The sequence below is a fragment of the Gekko japonicus genome, unplaced genomic scaffold (assembly GCF_001447785.1).
Source record: "Gekko japonicus isolate JY-2015 unplaced genomic scaffold, Gekko_japonicus_V1.1 scaffold90, whole genome shotgun sequence".
In the NCBI taxonomy this organism is placed as follows: domain Eukaryota; kingdom Metazoa; phylum Chordata; class Lepidosauria; order Squamata; family Gekkonidae; genus Gekko; species Gekko japonicus.
The window spans coordinates 181,319-201,750 of NW_015166421.1; the positions used below are offsets into that span (position 1 = coordinate 181,319).

Consider the following 20,432-nt stretch of genomic DNA (forward strand, 5'->3'; position numbering starts at 1 on the left):
AATTAAATTAACCTAAACTGATAGCAATTTTGGGTGCCCAAGACAAAAAGAAGCCCAAATAAATTGCTTCCAGGGTTTAAGTACCAAGTTACATGCCAGTTTCATCTTCTCTGGACCTGGGCCTCCCACATGGCTATATCTTGGGTGAAAGCCCAGTTGTCCGGTACTAGTTAGACTAAACCAAGTTATAAAATAATAGACAACAGGAAAAACAATTAAAACCAAAAACTCATCCAGTGTTTAGAATGTCACACATCTTGAAACATTCACTAAATTTTCATCTACCATTCTCTTGGTTGCAGTAGCATTCCCAACACATTGTGTGTGGCAAGGAATGCCCTTATTTTTTAGTACTCAAATTAACTTCAGGAGAGCCGTTGTTTCCCCTCTCACAGCAAGAATTGTGCAGAGAAGTTGCATCTTCATTATGGTTTACCAGCTTCTTCTGTTCCTCCAAATGGGAACTGGACTGAGGCAATGAAGGAGTGAGCTGTCATATGAAATGCAGAAGAAGAAGAAAAAAAGGGGGGGGAACACCATCGCTGTTTCCTCCCTGCCGACATGAATTCCTTCAAGTACAAAGTCTAAGCCGGCTCCCAGTTCTTGAAAGAAAAGTGAACACTAAAGTCCGTTCTGTCTGCTGTAGCTGAAGCTGGACTCCTCAATTTGAGTTTCTGTTAGGTTAGAGATTTTGGGCTGTGTCCTTCCTATCTCTTCCAGGGCACAGGCTAGAGAGTCTAAGTCCCCATCATGCTGATGCCTGGCTTCCCACAAGTCCAAAATGACAGCTGATGGGCTGCGTTGGGTAGCAAAATAAGACAAATTCCTACAGGAAGAGAAAGGCAGAAGCAAAGCGGTTAGGACACGGGAATGTTGACTGTCACCACTAGGACTGTGACAGTGAGGTCAATACATCATCACTCCAAAAAGAAGCTCAGCTCATAGACGGCAAACCCCCCAAGAATGTTCCTGCATCTTTTTTTAAAAAATGATATCCCACCATTCCACTTGTTTAATAAAAGGCCTTCAGGACAGCTTACAAAAAATAAATGATACCCACCAACCCTAAAAGACTGAGATAGAATAAAACAAACAGGAGTATGAACAAAAAGAGAAAAGCAACACTTGACTCAATAATCAAATACACGGGGGGGTGGGAATTATGAACACTTCCAATTTGTGCCTACAAGAAAGTAAATCTAACATTATATATCACAGGGAAGGTATTTCACAGCCAGACATGACAGAAGAGGCCCTATTCCTGATCATGTGCCCCAACTCAGAAGGGCAGAGGCCTCAGAAGATAGAACAGGTAAGTTCATATGGGCTTATTCTGAACTGTTGGCATTTTGTAGCACTGTTGAAAGCATAACAACAGCCACTGGAGAGGACACTGGCACTGCATTCTGGGAAAGCACCATTTTGGCTAAGAAGGAACAAAAGTTTGGCTTCTCAGGATGATATAAACAAGGTTATTTGTATGGACGAGGATAGCAATATCCTAGTTTAAATAACAAGAGTTTCTAAAATGGCATCCATAATTTAGTAGCAAATGATGATGGCATAAGGAAATATTATGTATTTGTATGCAAGGCAAGAGAGTGAAGACATTTGCATTCATATGGGGGTCTGGTGTGCTTTGGCACAGACCTGGGTTTTTTAGTTGCCTCTTTTCAACTGTGGTTTTTTTTGATTTTGCAAAAAAATGTGCACCCATGATTTATGGAAATGTGCGGGACATCTATTTGCAAAGGACCTAGTGGAACAAACTGGTTTTTTGAATGCACATTATTCTCCAACTCTGCCATTAAGCCTGCCTCTTGACAAATTGACTTGAGTATTTCCTCTGGGGATAATCATCCAAGTCAAAACTATTGCACAAGCATGCATATGCATAATCATATTTACATACCGCTCCATTATACATAATACATGCATGTATAAGCCCTGAAAAGTTTGGATTTCCTGGGGTTATGCTGAAATTGGTATAGAAATAGAACTGCTTAAACATTTTTTTCGAGATGGAGCTAAGACTGCTTGTCCTCAACTGCTTGTCCACTGAATATGTGAAACAGCTGTCACAGGTTACCACTCCAGGGACAAGAGTTTTCCTGTCTTTTCACAGAGCCCTCAAACAAAGTGTGCTTCCGAAGTCTTCCTTAATAGGACTTCTTGTCCATGTCATGGGATTCAATTGAAAGTTCATTCTTTTCACCCATCTTCTGGTGATATGTCTAGCTTTTGGGATGGAACGGTACACTGGACATTAATTTGGATACTATCATTATTCTGGAAGTATGGCTTACAATATGTATTGAATATACGTTCATCTTGTGTGTATTCACAGGAACAAAGTTCACAGGAATGTGTGGATGTGTGGATGTGGAAGAAGCACAGAGTGGAACAAGTGGCACATGTCCAATCCTACTCAAAACACATTGCCTTTTGAGAGTGGCAATTTACATGTTGAAGAATAATCTTAATAAGATCCTGGGAGGTTTGTGAACTGATCTCTCAAGCATTTGCTAAGTGGTACGTGGGGGGGCAAGGCTGATTCAGATCAGAGTCCCAGCACAGTGGGGAGGGGGAATAGTACTTTCCCCCATGCTGTTTGTCTTTACATTAAGGGAACACACCAGCAACAACAACATGTTTTGCCCAACATGGAAAAGAACGTTCGTATAAGGCTGGTCAAGGTGGTCTACAACAGTGTTCTCCAGTATGTGGGTCCTGACCCAAAAAATGTGTCACAAAGCCTATGAAATTGGGTCCCAGGCTTTTGCAGTTTTATTGATTTGTGCATACTCTGCTTTTGTCAGTGGGTCAATCCACCAAATAAATTTGTTCTTGTGGGTCACCATGCCAAAGATGTTGGGGACTAGTTGTTTACCATACTGTTTGCATCAATAAGTGTGCGGTCACACACAATAAATAATCCACTTCCAATACACTTCCAATGCACTTTCCAACTGGATTTTGCCAGCTCACACAGTAAAATCTAGTTGGAAAGTAAAATGAAAGTGGATTGAAAGTGGTTTATTTTGTGTGTGTGACCACAGCGTAAGATAAACAATAAAACAGCTCAATAAAACCCAAATTCTTCTTTTGCTTATACTGCTTATAATGCTGCTTCAAGCCAATATTGTTGGATCCTCATAGGCCATATATGTGGGTTGCTTCTGTCCATGCTGGGTTCTCCCATGAAACACAGCTGACAGGTACCAGGATGGGTTCTGCTGTCCATACAACTAGATCTTTCACTTATACCTATGTCAGAATAATCACTTGCAAACCATGTTCACGTTACAAAACTGGTAGTTTGAAAACAAAACTAAAAACTCTTCCATCTTGTACATTCTGCAGAAGGTGGAAGGGGGCAGGGTACCACCACTTCTCCTGTGGAAGCTGTTTTTGGGTGGTGTTCACCACCCAGTCTCAAAATTCCAAATGTGCCAGAAAGGCTGGGGACCCTGGCTTTAAAGGTCAAAAACAACACCTTAAATTGAATCTGTAAACACATCAGCAATGAACATAGGGTGAAAGAATCAACATGCCTGCTCCTCGGTTATGGTCACATCTCCATCAACCCCTCTCCTCCCATTTGCCAATGCAATATGCTCAGGACATTTATTTGCAAATGTTCCAAAATCTTATCTAGTTTTGTCCTGAGTCATATCTTTGAGTACACCTATGTGGACAGCAGCTCCATATCTGGAAATGCCGCTTCAATTCAATATTGTTGGATCCTCATAGCCCAGATATGTGGGGTGCTTCTGTCCATGCTGGATTCTCCCAAAAACACAACTGACAGGTAGAAGGATGGATTCTGCCTCCTATACAGCTGGGTTATTAAACAGCTCCAGGATATTTTGTGGCCATATAAGTATTGTGAAGTTGACTATAGAACAAACCCCAACCATACAAAGCAGGGATTAATCTAGGCTGGGAAGACAAACAGCTGTATTATCAGTCTTGGGGTTTTGGCTTTTTTTGAAAGGCACCAGGTGGAAGCATGTCAAGAGCCTGTGAAGGTCTTTGCATGATACAAGCAGCAGCTGCAGCAGAACGAGGAGCCAAATGAACATATCCGTGCTGGCTTCTTGATGCTTCTTCTGTACTGTGGGGTGGGGATGTGACTGAGCGGTAGGCCCATTCTTTGCAAGTGGAAAACTCCATAGTGAGTTTCAGGCACCTCCTATTAAAAGGTTTTATATAGCTGGTGCTGTCAAAGCTCCTTCCTCTGCCTGAGACCCTAGGATGCTGGTGACTGTCTGAGTGAACAAAACTGAGACAGATGGCTCGATGATATAAAAGTTTAGGGCCACTTCATATGTTCAATGTATAGAGAGGAAACTGGTAGGAAAATTCCCAAAAGCTCTGTAAACTTCAATTAAAAATAAGAATCAGAAAACTGCCTGATTATTTCTAAGCTCGGTTCAAAAATTTAGATCCTCTTGTGTTCCTGATGACAACAGGTCCACACAGTTCTCGCCGATTCCCTGAGCTTGCCCATACAGTCCCCATACCTCTTCACCATATGATGACAGTGGTGCTGGAAGAGAAGACTTGCTGGAGGCCCCATCTCTGTTCCTTGAACTCTGCAATGGCAGCATCTCAAACACCAGAAGTCCTGGGAAATGGATTGTCCTAGACCACCTGAGACTTTAGTATGGGCGTCAGGCATTTTGACATTAAAATCCAAGTCACAGAAGAATTCCTGTGGGCTGCAGTGATTACTTTGAATTGCAGACAAGTATTAGATGCTGCCAAAGTTCATACACTCAGCCAGGTCAATATGAACTTTGGCGGCATCACTAATGACTTGCTTGCCAGCTTCTGAAGTGGCCCCTGTTGCCATCCCTTTAATGGCAGTTTGATGTGCAGAGATGAGCAAGTGTTTAGCTCCCTGCCATGAAAAGTTTCACTTGCTGATTTCAGAATGGGAATACAGAGGAGCAGGAGGGGCTCGTGGGTTTTTCTCCAGCCAGTTGCCAACTCTACAAGCGATCATTTCTCTAATTACAACACAAAAACCTGGACACTGCAGAAAAAGAGTAGCTTACCAGCTAAAGCCAAGGAGGTCCAAAGCCTTCTGGAAAGTCATCAAACCTTTGCCTCATAATTCCTGGCAAAATGTCATCCCTAAGCTTCCTCACCAAGGGGTTGAGCTCTGTATTTACAGATCAATAGATAAATGTAGCTCAAAGTACTAACTCAGAACATCCTGGCACACAAGACAACTCCCTTCCATGACATACTGCTGATCCCAGAATCCATATTTTTGCCCTCAGCTCAATCCAATAGGCTTTTGCATTGTTTCTTCAAGTTGAAGTCATTGCTTCACTGGGGATACTGTTTATTCCTCATAGCCTAAAGTTTATGAAATTTTAAAAGGTGTGTGTGTGATGATGTAAAAGTTTGCTTGACATTCATCTATTATTTATTTTAATTGATCTATAGCCTATCCCATCAGGGGTAGGTAACAAATTAAGCTGCCAGTTAATCTATTAAACTCCTTCTTGTTCACTTGATCCCTACTTGCCAACAACCAACTGGTATTCAAAGGTCTCGCACCATTTCCAGAAGATACTCCAGAAGATATTTCAGAAGATACCTAGGCTTCTGCTTTACAGTGTCTCTAAGGAAAGGGAATTCCAAGTAGAGGAGCAACCTGTGAGAATCAGCCCATCCTTGCATTCCTTATTTGACTGATTGATACCAAGCTTTCCAATTGGTCTCAAAGGTCATGATACAACATGGGGCTGGAGGAATCTTTTTTGGTGCTGTGTTAGCTAAACACCACCCTAATAACCTTTAAACCACAAGTCCAGGACCTGATCCAAGAATGATTCTTGATAGGTCCAGGCATAACCCCCCCTTCTATATTAGGGCATTAAAGATAATCATGGATGAGCATGTGCTTTTCAAACAGAAGGTTCCTGGTTTCATCTCTGACAATGCCAATTAAAAGGCCTCTGCCTGAGATCTTGGGCAACTGTTGCCAGCCAGAATAGACAATACTGGATTAGGTAAGTCGGCTTTGTATCCTACACCCAGGACATTTCAGATATTGTAAGGCATCACCAGCACCATGATTTGAACCCAGATAGCCATAGGAAGTCACCACAGACATGAAGTAATGTCATAATTGACCTGTTTGCAATGTATCCCCTGCTTCCATTGTAAAGATTTCCTGATCATGTGACTCCATATCAGTAGATTTATATTTAATCATGGCCTGGGGGGAAACCAAACCAACCAGAAAAGCTCTTCTACCCATGGATACTATAAAATTACACAGTGTGGAAGAGCATTTACAAGACAGGATCGGAGAAAAATAGTAATCTTTTCCAATTACACTAATTCTGTTTTGAATAGGATCCATCTTAAAAATTTAAGAAGAACCCTAATGCATAAGAAGAGCCCAGAAGGAACTGACCAATGGTCTATCATGCCCAGCATCCTGTTTTTTCACAGCAGTCAACCTGATGCCTCTGAAAAGCCTACGGGCAGATGGAGGCGATGCTCTTCATGAGTCCAGTCTCCAATGCTAACACACTGCTCAGCAATGCAATCTATTTATGCCCAGCATCCTGTTTTTTCACAGCAGCCAACCTGATGCCTCTGAAAAGCCTATGGGCAGATGGAGGCGATGCTCTTCAGTGCTAACACACTGCTCAGCTATGCAATCTATCTGCCATCTTTTCTTTAATAATAGATATCCAAGTTACTAAGAAACCCAAGGAATTCTACAGCAACAAAAAAACCAACCAAGGAAATACCACCACTCCACCAGCCAAGATCAGCCACCTGCGCTCACTTCTTCCAACAGCGTGTATCATGGTTTGGAAGCAACACAAGCAGACTGTGGGTTGGATAGTTATTCCAAACATTCAGGGGGGAAAAGCATCCATCTCCAGTGTGCCTGTGGTGTCTTGTTTCTTTCCTCTCTGTACAATTAGTGTAGCCAATGGAAAACATACATGCTTGAGTTCCAGAAGGGACAGTGGGTCGTTCCAAACCACAACTCTAACAAATGCCCAGATTAGGAGCTTGGAAAGATACCCAGTATTTCAAAGGTACAGTGTTTGGCTGGTGTTAATTTTTATTTCTTTCAAAATGAGGAACAAGCTCTTATTCAATTTCTTCAGTAAATCCAACTGTTTTCAGTTCAAAGCACAGAGATCAATTATGTGCTGCTTGTTTTCCAATTTCATCTGTGCTGCTAAACAAAACAGGAAACCCCTCTCCTGCTCTCTGGGAAGACATCTTAAGTGCTCTTGATCAGCCTAGTCTAGGGGTCCCCACAACATGATGCCCACTGACACCTTTCCTGGTGCCCATGAAGAGTTGTTAGAAAGTGGGCGGGGATGAGGTTGGGCATGGGGCCAACAGGAATTATGACTGGCTACTGGAGATCTGACTGGCTGGGCAGATTAATATAATGTTGTTACACTGGCAACTGCCCCCCCCAGTTTTAATTTGGTTCTCTCTTACTCCTCCTTTCCAGTGTATTTTAAAACTTACCTCCCCTTTCCCCTACACTTGGCCTTCCTCTGTGTATGTGGCTCTGCCTCCTGAAACACCCCTTTTTGTGATTTGCTCCACCCCTTGTGCCTACTGCTCTGTGTCAGAAGTTCAAAAGTGCTCATGGGGTCAAAAAAGTTGGGGACCCTTAGCCTTGACTCTTTCGTCTTCTGAAGTTAGGTGTCTCCTCAGTGGTATGTCCCTGTTGCTTTATATGGCCTTATGTCAATGTTGCAATAGCACATTTTATTGCCTTAGATTCAGCCCTGTCCATGTGGGCATCTCCAGTCTTTTGAAAAGACAGGAAATCAGTGGATTCAGCTCTCCTCCAACCATGCTAGCTGGACAGGATGGAGAAGTTTTGTCCCACTCCTTGGAGGAAGAATGCACAAGGAAGAGCATGTATCATCATAGCTCTGGAGGCCACATTTTCCATCCAAAGTCCATAACAGTTTCCCTGCATATGCAAAACAGGCAGCTACATGTTAGGAGCTTGTTCACTGTACATCTTGGAGGCCCTGCAACATGCAAGGCCCACACATATTAAGCAAACCCTGGGAATGTACATCGGTAGCTCTATTTAAAATGTGAAGAACAACTGCTGACAACACACATTCCAGTGGAATATCACATGCTGGAATGTCCTTCGTTACTTTTAACCCATCCATGGGTGCAAGGATCATGGGACCGTCCTTACCCCCTCCTCCCCCCAGAATCATTTCTGATCCTGGGAAAGGACTTGTGTATACAAATAGCCACACTGGGTAGGCAGTTTCAGTGGGGAGAAGTAAGGACAGGAGGCAAAGTTCATCCTTTCTCTTCTGCGAGGGGAGCTCCAGTCATGTAAGAGACAACATGGATGATCTCATTCCCTTCTCCATCCCTACTACAGTCACTCAACTGGTGCAGTTCTTGGTCCTGGCCCACGCCTGGTGGAATGCTCCACTGGAGAACATCTGTACCCTACAGGATTTATTACCTTTCCGCGGGGCTTGTAAGGCAGAGAGGTTCCACCAGGCTTTTGGTTGAGGACAGCGACGGAACAGCAAGTAGTCTGGCACTCTCAGGTTTCCTTCCCCCCCACCCCACCTGCCCCCTAGGAGGCTCTAGTTAGTTCAGTTTTCTATTCAAATTATTTACCACCTTGGAATTGCTTTTTTACTTATGTCTCTGTATTAACACTGGCTTAATTTAACTTGGATTGTTGTGTTTTTATTCTGTTGTAAGCCACCCTGAGCCCTACTTGCAGGGAAGAGTGGCCTAAAAGTATCTATCTATCTATCTATCTATCTATCTATCTATCTATCTATCTATCTATCTATCTATCCTGTACTGTTCTGCTGGAAGTTTGCTGAACCCAAGCCATCATTTCAATGTTGCTTTGAATCTCTATTATAAATTACAGTTATCCACAGATATAATCTTGGACTCCTGATCAATTCCAAAGGCTGCTTTCAGGACATCCAAATGCTGCTCATGGTATATATACTTCCATTACTACACAGGTATTAACACAAAACAGAGACAACAACCAAAAAAGTAGATGATTCACACCACAAAAGCTGCCCTACAGAATTGCTTCTGGTTACCTGTTGATGCTGTTCTTCTGTGCTAACATCTGCCAGTCTTTGCCTTTGGAGCTCGGTGTGTCAAAAGTGGCACATATCCTCTGCCTAATGGAGTAAGGTATTTTGAAGGCTTGTGGGCCCATCTGAACAGGAAAGTTGCTGTCGTCATGTGCAAAGAAAGTGATGGTCTCTCTTTCATTCTGCACACAAAAGAAAACACTTAATGGGTTGTGCTCTCCTTGAACTGGCTTCTTTAATTACACTGGAAATCACTGTGCAGCCAGATCTCAGTTTGCAGAAAAATAACTGTGCAGATACGTCTAGTTAAAGAATAAATACACAGGATCACCTCTTTATGCCATTTAAGAAAAGACACTGAGATGTAAGCCAGGGTCCATTTAGAAATCTGTGCCAAGGTAACCCATATTTTGTACCAAACTGAACATTAAGCATGTGCACACATTTACTTATATAAAAGAATGTTCTTAGATTGTACTTGAGTACCATGAATGGATCGATTACTATGGTTTTATAAATGGTACCTGTTGGGGACAAAAGATTGAAAATGTCCTTGAAAAAAGAATGAAAATGTTCCTTAATGGTTGTAGACGTTTCGTTAATGGGAGCTAATTGTCAGCAGATGGTCTTCTGAGAGCTTCCCCCCTTCTTGCTCAGGAACCCACCTTCCAGATGATGGGCAGGTGTGTGTGTGTGTATGTGACAAAAAAGCAGTCGGAAGATGGGAATGGACTAAGGCTGCTTTCACACACATGCGATGATGCCTGTTCCATGCACTTTAGCAATTGTTTGCAAATGGATTTTCCTGTTCCACACAGGAAAATCCAGTTACAAATGAATGCTAAAGTGCATTGAAAGTATACTATCAAATGTGAGTGCCTTGCAGGAGTGCCCCTTTGCCTACATTCATGTTCCACTTGTATATTTATCAATGAAGCAAATATTACAAAGGTACTATAGGTCTCCAATCCTGTTTCCTACCAAAGAAGCCAGCATAAAGCTGGCAGTGAATCTTCTTACTGATAAACAAACACACACCAAAAAATCAGGACCCATTGTTAATTGCATATAAAAGCTCATTCAGTACTCTTATTATCATTTTCTGAATTCTTCTTTTGCTTAACTACTTCTACCACTGGAAATTTTTTATTCTTTCTACGCCCTTTACAAGTTGCAAAACAAAATATTTTCCATATAGTCTTGAATATGGAAATTATACGAGAAATTACACACACATGCAGACACACATGCATTATAAATGGAACAGAGGCCATAGGTATAGATTTTGAATTCAGATTCAGTAGCTTATTGTTATGTGTATTACTCATGACAGTGGTGAGTAATTAATACCATGGCTAGATGGAAACTTCAGAGAGAAGGCAGCGTGATATAGCCCTAACTTATCAGATCTCAGCAGCTGAGCAGGGTTGGTACTTGGATGGGGGGTTCATCAACGAAGACTCTACAGAGGAAGGCAATAGCAAACCACTTCTGCTTCTCACTTGTCTTGAATGCCCCTTGCTGGGGTCGGCAAAGTTGGCTGTAACTTGATGGCACTCACATACACAGATGGAACTTTCACATCCAGAGGCAGAATACCCCTGAATACCAGCTGATGGGGGGAAAGGGGAGAAACCAGAGGGAGGCTTTTGACCCTTGTACTTCTGATGATGGGCATTCTAGGGAAACCTGGGTGGGGACTGTGGGAAAGAGTATGCTAGACTTGATGGACCATCAGTCTGACCCTGCAGGGCTCCTATGTTCTTAATGTCATTAAAAAACAACAACAGCAGCAGCAACCTCTGAGAGATTGGAGAACTGCTGCCAATCAGAGCCAAGATGCCAGACGAGATGTATTAAGGGTCTGACAAGTGGAAGGCATTTATATGAAGGAAATGCTGGAACATTGTGTACAGAGGGGTTCTTTAATGCTTCAAGCTGCTTTCTCAAAAGTCAAGCCATTACTTGCAGACATTCCCTGGTTTGTTCGTGGGTTTCTTTCCCCCTGTTCGCCTTCAAATTCTTGCAACTGCTCTAAGGGTCAGGAGCTGTGTTTTTCATGTGTCCTTCTCCCTGTCTAATGCAAGAGGATACACCTCCCGGCTGGGACTTCTAGGTCCTCCTGCAGTATAAATATTTCATCAAAATGGTACGACAAGCCTTTTCATATAACATTTATGGCGCCTCACAGAAGACATCCATGCAAAGTAATAGAAATGCTGTAGATACATCACATTTCCCCACTGATTGTTTTAAATTAAATAATGCAGCAGATTGGGCAGGCTGTGCTTGGAAGATAAGCTGCCTGCTACCTGGAGTGAAAAACCAGTAACAATAAGTTGACACATCGGGGTTTAAAAGGGGGGGGGATGCTGACTCAGCAGTCTTTCTTTCGCCTTTTGGAGACAGGGTAAGAAAAAAAAATCGCTGTACCGAAGAATTTCTTCGAAGAAGCAGTTGTTAATAGCCTGTGGTGTTCTACAGATAGCTGTCTGGCTCTTAAGAAGGGGAAAAGAAACCTCGTATAAAAATCTTGCTTCTAATCCTAGTTTTCTCAGAGGTGGTATCCCTGGGTTGTACCACTTTAGACTGCAGGTGTACAACTTCGAATGACAGGATGTTCATCCATAAAAAAGATCCTTGTACATAAAAACAACAACAAAAAACCCTAGCCCTCCAGGCCAGGCTAGAACTTGCATATTCTGTTTGAGGCAGATCTCGCACAGGGTGGTCTTTTTCGAGGCAGGGTGGTGTTTTCCTTCTGCAGCTCCTTATGAGAGACAAAAAGGCAATGCTGGACTCAAGGGACCCAGGTGAGCAAAATCCATAGAACACAGGAGGCTGCAGAGCAGAGAGGGAAAGCAGGTAAATCATCTCTCTCTGCCTCTTACACCAGTGGAGACTCTTGTGCTAGCAGAAGTATGAAGAGTCAGGAAGATGATTTTGCCGTGTTTTTCCTCCTCCACACTACAGCAAGTTGTGTTGCATGGCCTTTTGTTCCCATAGGGCCCTTAACAATCAGGGCTTGTTTATTTCAGGGCACAAAGGAGAAGGTAAGAATAATGCACTTGGGCTGGCATTGCACACGACCCAACCACAGGTCTTCTTGTCATGCCAGTTTCCTATGCACTGCCTTTTTAATTATCATTTAGTTATATGTTTTCATGTTGGTTTATTGATGTTAAAGATTCCAAAAACTGGTGTCCTATTTTTTTTTTAAATGAGCTGTTGGCAATGATGGATCCCATGTAGGCCACCTACTGAACTTGTGGCTGAGATAGGATCGGAAATGGTGCCCTCCTGGGGCACAGTGCGTGCTCTTAGCCTTGATACTATAGCAGCTCCTTCAAGTCAGATTCTTTCAAGACTTCCAAATATTCAATGTCTTTACGTGGTTTTAAAAGAAAGGCAATAAAGCTGCTTTGTTGTTTTATAAAGAAACTTGTGTTGTTGTTTTTTTTAAAAAAAGGTTAATGGAAAACAGATGGTGAAAGGGCGACTTACCTCTAGAATCGATGTCTGGATCTGCAAGATTTGCTCGTGGCCCTTGACTTGTCTGACACAGATTTTGCACGAGAGCTGCGTCGTGGCAGGAGTGTAGCGCTCCAGTGAAAAGGCACAGTGGAGTGGCTGCTGGTTGCTGCGCCACACACGTGAAAAAGGAACTTCCTAGAAAAGAGAGGGAGGTGGATGGGCGACAGTTTGACAAGGAAGAGCAAAAAAAAAAAAGTACAGCACAATGACAACCAATTCCTTATTGATTTGTTGCCTGTCTATCCCACCTTCCTTCCATGGAATGAAAGGCATTGCATATAGGGCTTTCCAGGAGATATCCCAATTGCTCCCAACTAAACTGAGACATTCTTAGTTTCAAAAATGCCTGTTTTGATTGGTTAAACCAGCCCTACCAATGAGGGACAACTGGTGGAGTGGCCTTAGGAACAGATGATTTAGGAAGGAAGGAAGGAAGGAAGGAAGGAAGGAAGGAAGGTCATTATAGGAAGGGATAGGCATCAGATTGACAGATTGAAGGAAGGAAGGAAGGAAGGAAGGAAGGAAGGAAGGAAGGAAGGAAGGAAGGAAGGTCATTATAGGAAGGGATAGGCATCAGATTGACAGATTGTAAGGCAAAGATCAGTTATATCATCTTTGTGATTGTCTGTTGGATTTATTTTAGGGTTACATTTTCATTGTAAGCTGCCTTCTGTCCTTGACTGATGAAAGATAAGCTAAAAGTGCTCTAAATAAATAAGCCTACCCATACTGACTGATTGGGGGGGGGGGCGCTGAAACTAGTTATGCTGAAACTAGTTATGTTACAATGAGCTTGTGATACAAATTCCCTCTGCTCACAATACTCATTTTTCTTTTTATCAAGCACTGAACTTTTTTTCTCCCAGTTAGAAATTAGATATGTTTGGACCTTATCAGGCAGCTGAGATGACAGCCAATATAAGCACATTCACAGAAGTAGATGATTTAAACCTCTAGCTTGGTCTGAATAAAATTGTCCTGATTGCCAATTTTTTAATTACAAAAAAATTAAAAGTAACTATAAAGCTGCTGCCACCTTCTTATCCTCCACAACACATTCCGTGATGGTAGGTAGACCATGGGGGGAGGGGGGAGGTGTCGATTTTGATGCACAACACTGTGTGTGTGGAAAGCACCGTCAAGTTGCAGCCAACGTACGGTGACCCTGTAGGGTTTTCAAGGTGAGAGACGTTCAGAGGTGGTTTGAGATTGCTTGCCTCTGCATTGTGACCCTGGACTTCCTTGGTGGTCTCCCATCCAAATATTAACCAAGGCTAATCCTGGCTGCGGTCACACGGAACATTAGCCACGCTACAGAGACGGAAGATAGGCGGATTTTCCGGGCACGATCTCACCGGCACATCCGGGAAGTGTAGCGCTCCCGTGGGTCACCCGAGGCTTCCTGCCGAATACGCGCGGCAAAAAACTAGTACCTCGGAGGTACTAGTTTCCGGAAACCGCGGGGCAAGGCCAGGCGTCTGATCGTGTTTCCGGTGGCATCCGCGCCCGCCCATGTCCCCTCGTAAAAAGCTTCCCCCCCAAGTCTCCATGGATGCGCACAAGCACCCAACGGAGCATGCACATACTTCAGTGTACAGGGAAAAAACATTTGCCCTGGAGGAAGGCGAAGAGGCGACTGCTTGTCCAACCGTCCCCAGGAGCCGCACAGCTCAGAGTTGCCCAGAGCGGGAACCCCCCCCTCCGGGGGACCTGCCTTTCGGTTTCATTGTCAGGACTCAAGCTCCCTCTTCCCCTCCCCTTGGCCATGTCCCTTTCTCCCTTCTCCTCCCACCGAGTGCCCTTCTGGGACATGTAGTCCATTTCAGCCACTTCTTTGCCGCATGGTCGTGTGATCGGCACCTCCCCCCTATACACGGGACCTTTACGGGACCTCCAGGAGACGTCTGCTCGCACAACCGTGCGTTATTTTGCCCCGGGGCTAACAGCTACGCTTCCCCCCCGCATTTTCCTGCCCGTATGACCGGAGCCCCTGCTTAGCTTCTGAGTTCTCATGAGATCAGGCTAGCCTGGTCCATCCAGGTCAGGGCTGCACAACACTACTGTTCCCAATATGTGCCCACCCACCAATTATTCTCTTCTCAGCTGCTTCCTCTTTCTTCAGGTAAGTAGGTGAAGACTGGGAGTGCCCTCCAGGACATTCACCATGGTTGCTCCTCTGCTATGGAGCAGGCTGCCTTTTGAGGTTTTGACTGCACCTTCTTCAGTCATGTTCAGAAAGATTCTAAGGCAACTTCTCTGAAAGCCAAAAGGTTGAGGCATTTTTTCTGGTACAGACAGACCGGTTTGTTTATGGATTTGCATTGCTCTGTGATGTGGATACTGATTTAAAATCAATCCATTTCAAGTCTAATTGGTTTTTGCGGATGTTGCTTTGAAGTTTTTTTTAATGAGAACCAATGTGTGAATCCCCTACTAAATTGCAGTATGAGAATGCATACACAGAGAACACAAGCCAATTTAAAATTCATGATAAAAAAGAAATCATTTGCAACTACTTAAAAAAACCCAAGCAAACAGCTGGGGTTGAAAGGCAGAAACCAGATCAGGGGAAAGGAACTATTTAACTTCCCCGTTACATCAGTCCCCCATCAAGCTCCACTTTTACATATACTGGGGGGGGGGGATGATATAAGCAGCCATGTTGGTCCATTGCAAAATCCGAAACCAAAACAACACAACACAACGTAATCCATTGTGCAAGCTTTTGAGTTCTCTAGAGCTTTTCATCAGGCTGGACATCAAAAACAAAAAAGGGGCAGAGAGGAAAAAAACCCATTGTTCAGGCTATGGTTATCAAGGCCTTCTGGTTTGCATCTTGAAGGACATCTGGTGGATGTTCAGGCACAGGTAATAGCTACTTCAGCATATGTGTCACGTGGAAGGGAACAGTGAAAGGAAAAAGAGTCAAACACTTCCTCTGTCCCCATGCCGGTCTTGTCCTTTAAACTGCAGTCTCTGAGGCTCAATTCCAGCTCTTAAAAATGTTCAGAAACAGAACTATGGGTAATGTGCTGTTCCTCCCCTAGGACAGGGCCCTATAAAAAGTTCCTGCAGCAGCTGATGGCTTTTTGGACTGTATCTTAAGGACTGTATCTTAAGGATACAGTTTCCAGAGTGACGAGGATGATCGGGGGCCTGGAGACCAAGCCCTATGAGGAAAGGCTGAGGGACTTAGGAATGTTTAGTCTGGAGAAGAGGAGGTTGAGGGGGGGGACATGATCGCTCTCTTGAAGTATTTGAAGGGCTGCCACTTAGAGGAGGGCAGGGAGCTGTTCCTGTTGGCAGCAGAAGATAGGACTCGCAATAATGGGTTTAAATTAAGGACGGGAACGTACTGGCTGGATCTTAGGAAAAACTTTTTGACAGTAAGAGCTGTGCAACAGTGGAATCAGTTGCCTATGGAGGTGGTGAGCTCTCCCTCACTGGGAGCAGCTGGACTAACACTTGTCAGGGATACTTGAGTCTAGGCTGATTCTGCATTGAGCAAGGGTGGGACTACATGGCCGGTATGGCCTCTTCCAACTCTGTCATTCTATGAGAATGCAGAGAAAGAGCAAGGACAGCCACTTCTGCTTCACAGTGGCCTGCCCTCCCAAGACCCTGGGGCCTCAACAGCTGCCCAGCAATGCCAGTCCCTGGCACTGGCCCAGGGAGAAATCCAGTCACTGTAGACCTGAGTGAACTCTGAACAGTGAACTGCAGCTGTTGTTGAGGCGTTGAGGAGAGCAAGAGAAAATCAAAACAGAACTGCTTCATGGTTTTCTTCCAGATTGCTCGGAGCCACACAACATGGTAAACTGAAACAATATATTTAGAACCTGACTCACTGAATGGCAGTAAGACACCAATGGTGATAAAGAAAACATAGGAAGAAAAATATTAAAACTGGAGCAACTATAATTAGGTTTTTTCCCAGAGAAATTATCTTTTCCTTTCATTCGGTGAAAGAAAAAGTGTAGGTGGTGAGGGGAAAGTTACTGAGCCAAAAAGGATTCTGAGGAAAGTAATTAGATAGGACAAAACAGAGGGGGGGGGAATGAAGGTGTAACGTAATCGAGAAATGCTTTTGGTTTGATTCTCTATTATATCAAGGCTCCTGCCAGATAGTACGAATGTAAATCACCCCTTAGCAGGAACCAGACACTGAAATCTTCTGCCATTCAAACTATGCTGAAACGAACTGATGTTTTAAGATGGATACTCGATACATTTTTTAAAAATAAATAAATAAACAGCATTTCCCTAATTCATCTAGGGCAGGGGACACCAACTTTTAATGAGAGCTACTTCTGAGCAACGAAAAAATATCACAAGCTATCCCTTAACCAGCATGTTTTCTTCTGCCCTGGAAACAGAACAGGGGTAGGAAGAACACCAGAAATGGGAGTTATCAGCTAAGTGGCACAAAAGAATATCCTATGAAATAGTTCCCCTCCCCCAGTCTACAGCAGATCCTTCCCCAGTTTTTTCTCTGGCTCTTCTCATGGACATGGCGAAGGCCATGGCACAACCTAAATAAAAAACATTGCTGTTCTCAACCATAAGCCTGGCGGAACATCTCTGTTTTACACGCCCTGCGGAACTGAACTAGGTCCCACAGGGCGCTGGTGTCGCTAGGACGAGAGTTCCACCATGCCAGTGCCAGGGCTGAAAAGGCCCCAGCTCTAGTTGAGGGCAGCCGGACATCTTTTGGGCCAGGAATCACCAGTAGATTTTGATCTCCGAGCTTAAAGATCTTTTTTTGGGGGGGGGCATACCGAGGGAGGCGGTCCCGCAGGTACATTGGGCTTTCAAGGTCAGAACCAAAACCTTGAAGTGGATCCAGTACTCAACTTGAAGCCAGTGCAGCTGGCGAAGCACAAGCTGAATGTGAGATGTCATTGGGGTACCTGTAAGTACCAGCGCCACTGCATTCTGGACAAGCTGTAATTTCCGGATCAGCTTCAAGGGTAGCCCTACGTAGAGGGAGTTGCAGTAATCTAGCCTTGAGGTCAGTGTTCCCTCTAAGCTGAGTTAGTGTGAGCTAGCTCACCGTTTTTTAGCCTCCAGCTCACCCATTTTTGTCTTAGCTCAGGAAGGAGGGCTCCAGAGCCAACTCATTTATGCAGCAGCCAAATCACTTGCTCACAACTTTAATGCCAGCTGCTCACAAAGTAGAATTTTTGCTCACAAGACTCCACGGCTTAGAGGGAACATTTCAGGTGACTGCTGTGTGGCTCACAGTGGCCAGGTTTGAGCCAGAGAGGAAGGGGGCCAACTGCCTAACCTGGCAAAGTTGGAAAAATGCCAGCTGGGCAACATTTGCAACCTGGGCCTCCATTGATAGAGAGGAGTCTAGGAGCATGCCCAAGCTCTTGACAGTCGATGCCAGAGTCAGCAGTGTGCCATCAACTACAGGGAATTGGCACCCCAACCTCAGATTGCCCCCCCCCAGTCATAGGACCTCTGTCTTTGATGGATTCAGTTTCAGCTGGGCTGCTTCAGCTGGCTCTGCTTCAACCATCCAGCCACGGCTTCCAATCCTGCAGCCAAATTGGGTGGGGTGGTGCCGTCCATCAACAGATAAAGCTGGGTGTCATCAGCGTACTAGTGACAGCCCAGCCCAAAACTCCACACCAGCTGGGTGAGAGGGTGCATACAGATGTTAAACAACCTGGGAAAGAGGGCTGCCACTTGGGGAACCCCACACACCAAGGGGTGGTGGGGCGACACTTTCTCTCCCAGTGCCACCTTTTGTCCCTGACCCTGGAGAAGTGGTCACTTCGAGGCTACTCCACGAACTCCTAGGCTAGTAAGGCAGTGGGCCAGCAGGTCATGGTTGACTGTGTTGAACGCTGCTGTCAGATCTAACAGCAGCAGCGCTTACCAGCCTCGATCCAGCTGTCTGTGGAGATCGTCTGTATAATACTTGCCTGTTTACTTCCTGCAAACTAGGTATAATAAAGTATTTGGAAAGGGTTAATGAAGTGGAGAATTATGGGATGCACATTCTAGCAGCTACGGTTCTTTTCTTCTACTTTGGTTCTCCAGCAACTGCTGAGTTGTTGTATTGTTTGGAGACTGCCTGCTTGCTGCCTGAATAAACAGAATTCCTGTTAAAATAACCATCCTTGTGAGTACCTGTGGTTTGGGAAAGAACACTTAATGGTCCCAGGTGCAACAGTGGGTAAAGTTCATTGTAAAGGCCACAGTCCAGCTATATAATCTCCCTAGAAAGATCTGCCAAATCCTCCTCTCTGCCCTACATCATCCGTAATGTTTCGGCCCAGTTGATTTAATCAGCCTATTTTGTTCACCGCAGCCAATTATGAGGAACAAACTGCATCTTTGAAGTCAAATGCCAGCAAATGGGAGACAAATCTCACCGCAGCACTGTAATCTCATAATAATAATAGTGCTGCCACCAGTCTTAGCAAGGGACATGTGTATGAAAGCAATTGATGGTAACCCTTCAGGGCTCTGTAAAAGCATGCTCCGGGATTTCAAGGATGGAATGTGAAGTGCATTTTGAGCCACAAGCAGAAGGAAAAATTCAGCACAAGCTCAGCACGGGAAGCTGAAGTCAGTCTCTGTTCTGCTGTACATCTTATTAAAAACAACACGTTGGATTGCATATAGGAGATACACACACACACACACACACAAGGGGTAGTTACTTTTATGGTTTTTTATAATTGCTGGCTATGTGCTGTAACAATAAAATTCATTCACACACAAGGGGGGTGATTTTTGCTGATTCCCCCTCCCACAGCAGCCCTCCAACTTCCCCCGCATGATGTTCTTTGGGGTCTTCTGTCCCCCAGAGAAGCACTTCAGGAGGCTGAGGTGGGAGAAGGGAGGGAACAGATAGTAGGATGTGATAAACTTCGACCACCTGTGGGGAACTGCCATGGGATCCGAGCCAATTATTGTCGTTTCTCAGCCATTCAAGCTTTTCAAATTCCACACACTCAGCCAGCGAAAATATTTGCCCAGCTTCAGTATCATTGCCTTGTCAAAAATCACTTTATCTGAGAGTTCAAGGTGAGGTTTCTTTTGTCTTGATTACTCTTCAGATATGGCTGTGATGCCACAACTCTGTAAACGGTCAAGGCAGTCCTGCTGGCTCATCACCCTCTTCAATGGCAGCAGTGTTCATCTCTCCCATCTGAATGCTTCTAATCCTCAATCACTGGAACACTTTTTAACTTTTAAAGTGCTTTGAAATCTTTACTGATGTTGCTATAAACCTCTTATACTGAGAGGCCTGATATATAAATGCAGAATGACACAGGGGAAAAAAATGTAGTAGCATGTTGAGAATAGCATGCATCACTCTGACTGCAGGTGGAGAATCATGGAAATGCACGTCTTGGATGCTTCTGTTATATGAAAATCATGCCTGCAGACAGAAAACCAGAACAACAAGCAAAGGGAGAAGCTTTCTCTCTGCTGTGCTAGTTTTCTAACTGTGTGGAGTTCTGCATGTAAACAGGCATTCAAAGCAGAAATCCATCACCTGCAGTCTAAAGCAGTCTGTTCCATTTTACCTCCTTGATATTCTGTGACTTCATTTATTGGCATATGTAAACCAGACTTTAAGTAGGTGAGAAACAGAAGGTATGGGTTTGCACCTCTCAAGTGGCTTAAGAGGTGTGAATCGTTCACTTGTGAGGATTACACTTACATTTATTTCATCTAAATTGCATACTGCCTCTACAAAGCACATTCTAGGCAATTTCCAAGTAAAATCATACCATCGTCATCTAAATCCTCAACACCAAA

The 20,432-nt window shown here is 44.1% G+C and overlaps 1 protein-coding gene across 1 annotated transcript in view; it reads right to left on the reverse strand.

Annotated features, from left to right (window-relative positions):
• Positions 1 to 621: 621 nt before the first annotated feature.
• The window catches only part of UNC5D (unc-5 netrin receptor D), a 296,399-nt gene continuing 276,588 nt past the window's right edge, over positions 622 to 20,432 (reverse strand). Inside the window, exons 15-17 of the mRNA XM_015411680.1 lie at positions 12,618 to 12,782; positions 9,117 to 9,295; positions 622 to 826 (exon numbers count right to left, since the gene is read on the reverse strand). Of these exons, the coding sequence (XP_015267166.1) occupies positions 622 to 826; positions 9,117 to 9,295; positions 12,618 to 12,782 (549 nt within the window). The remainder of the gene's footprint in view (positions 827 to 9,116; positions 9,296 to 12,617; positions 12,783 to 20,432) is intronic.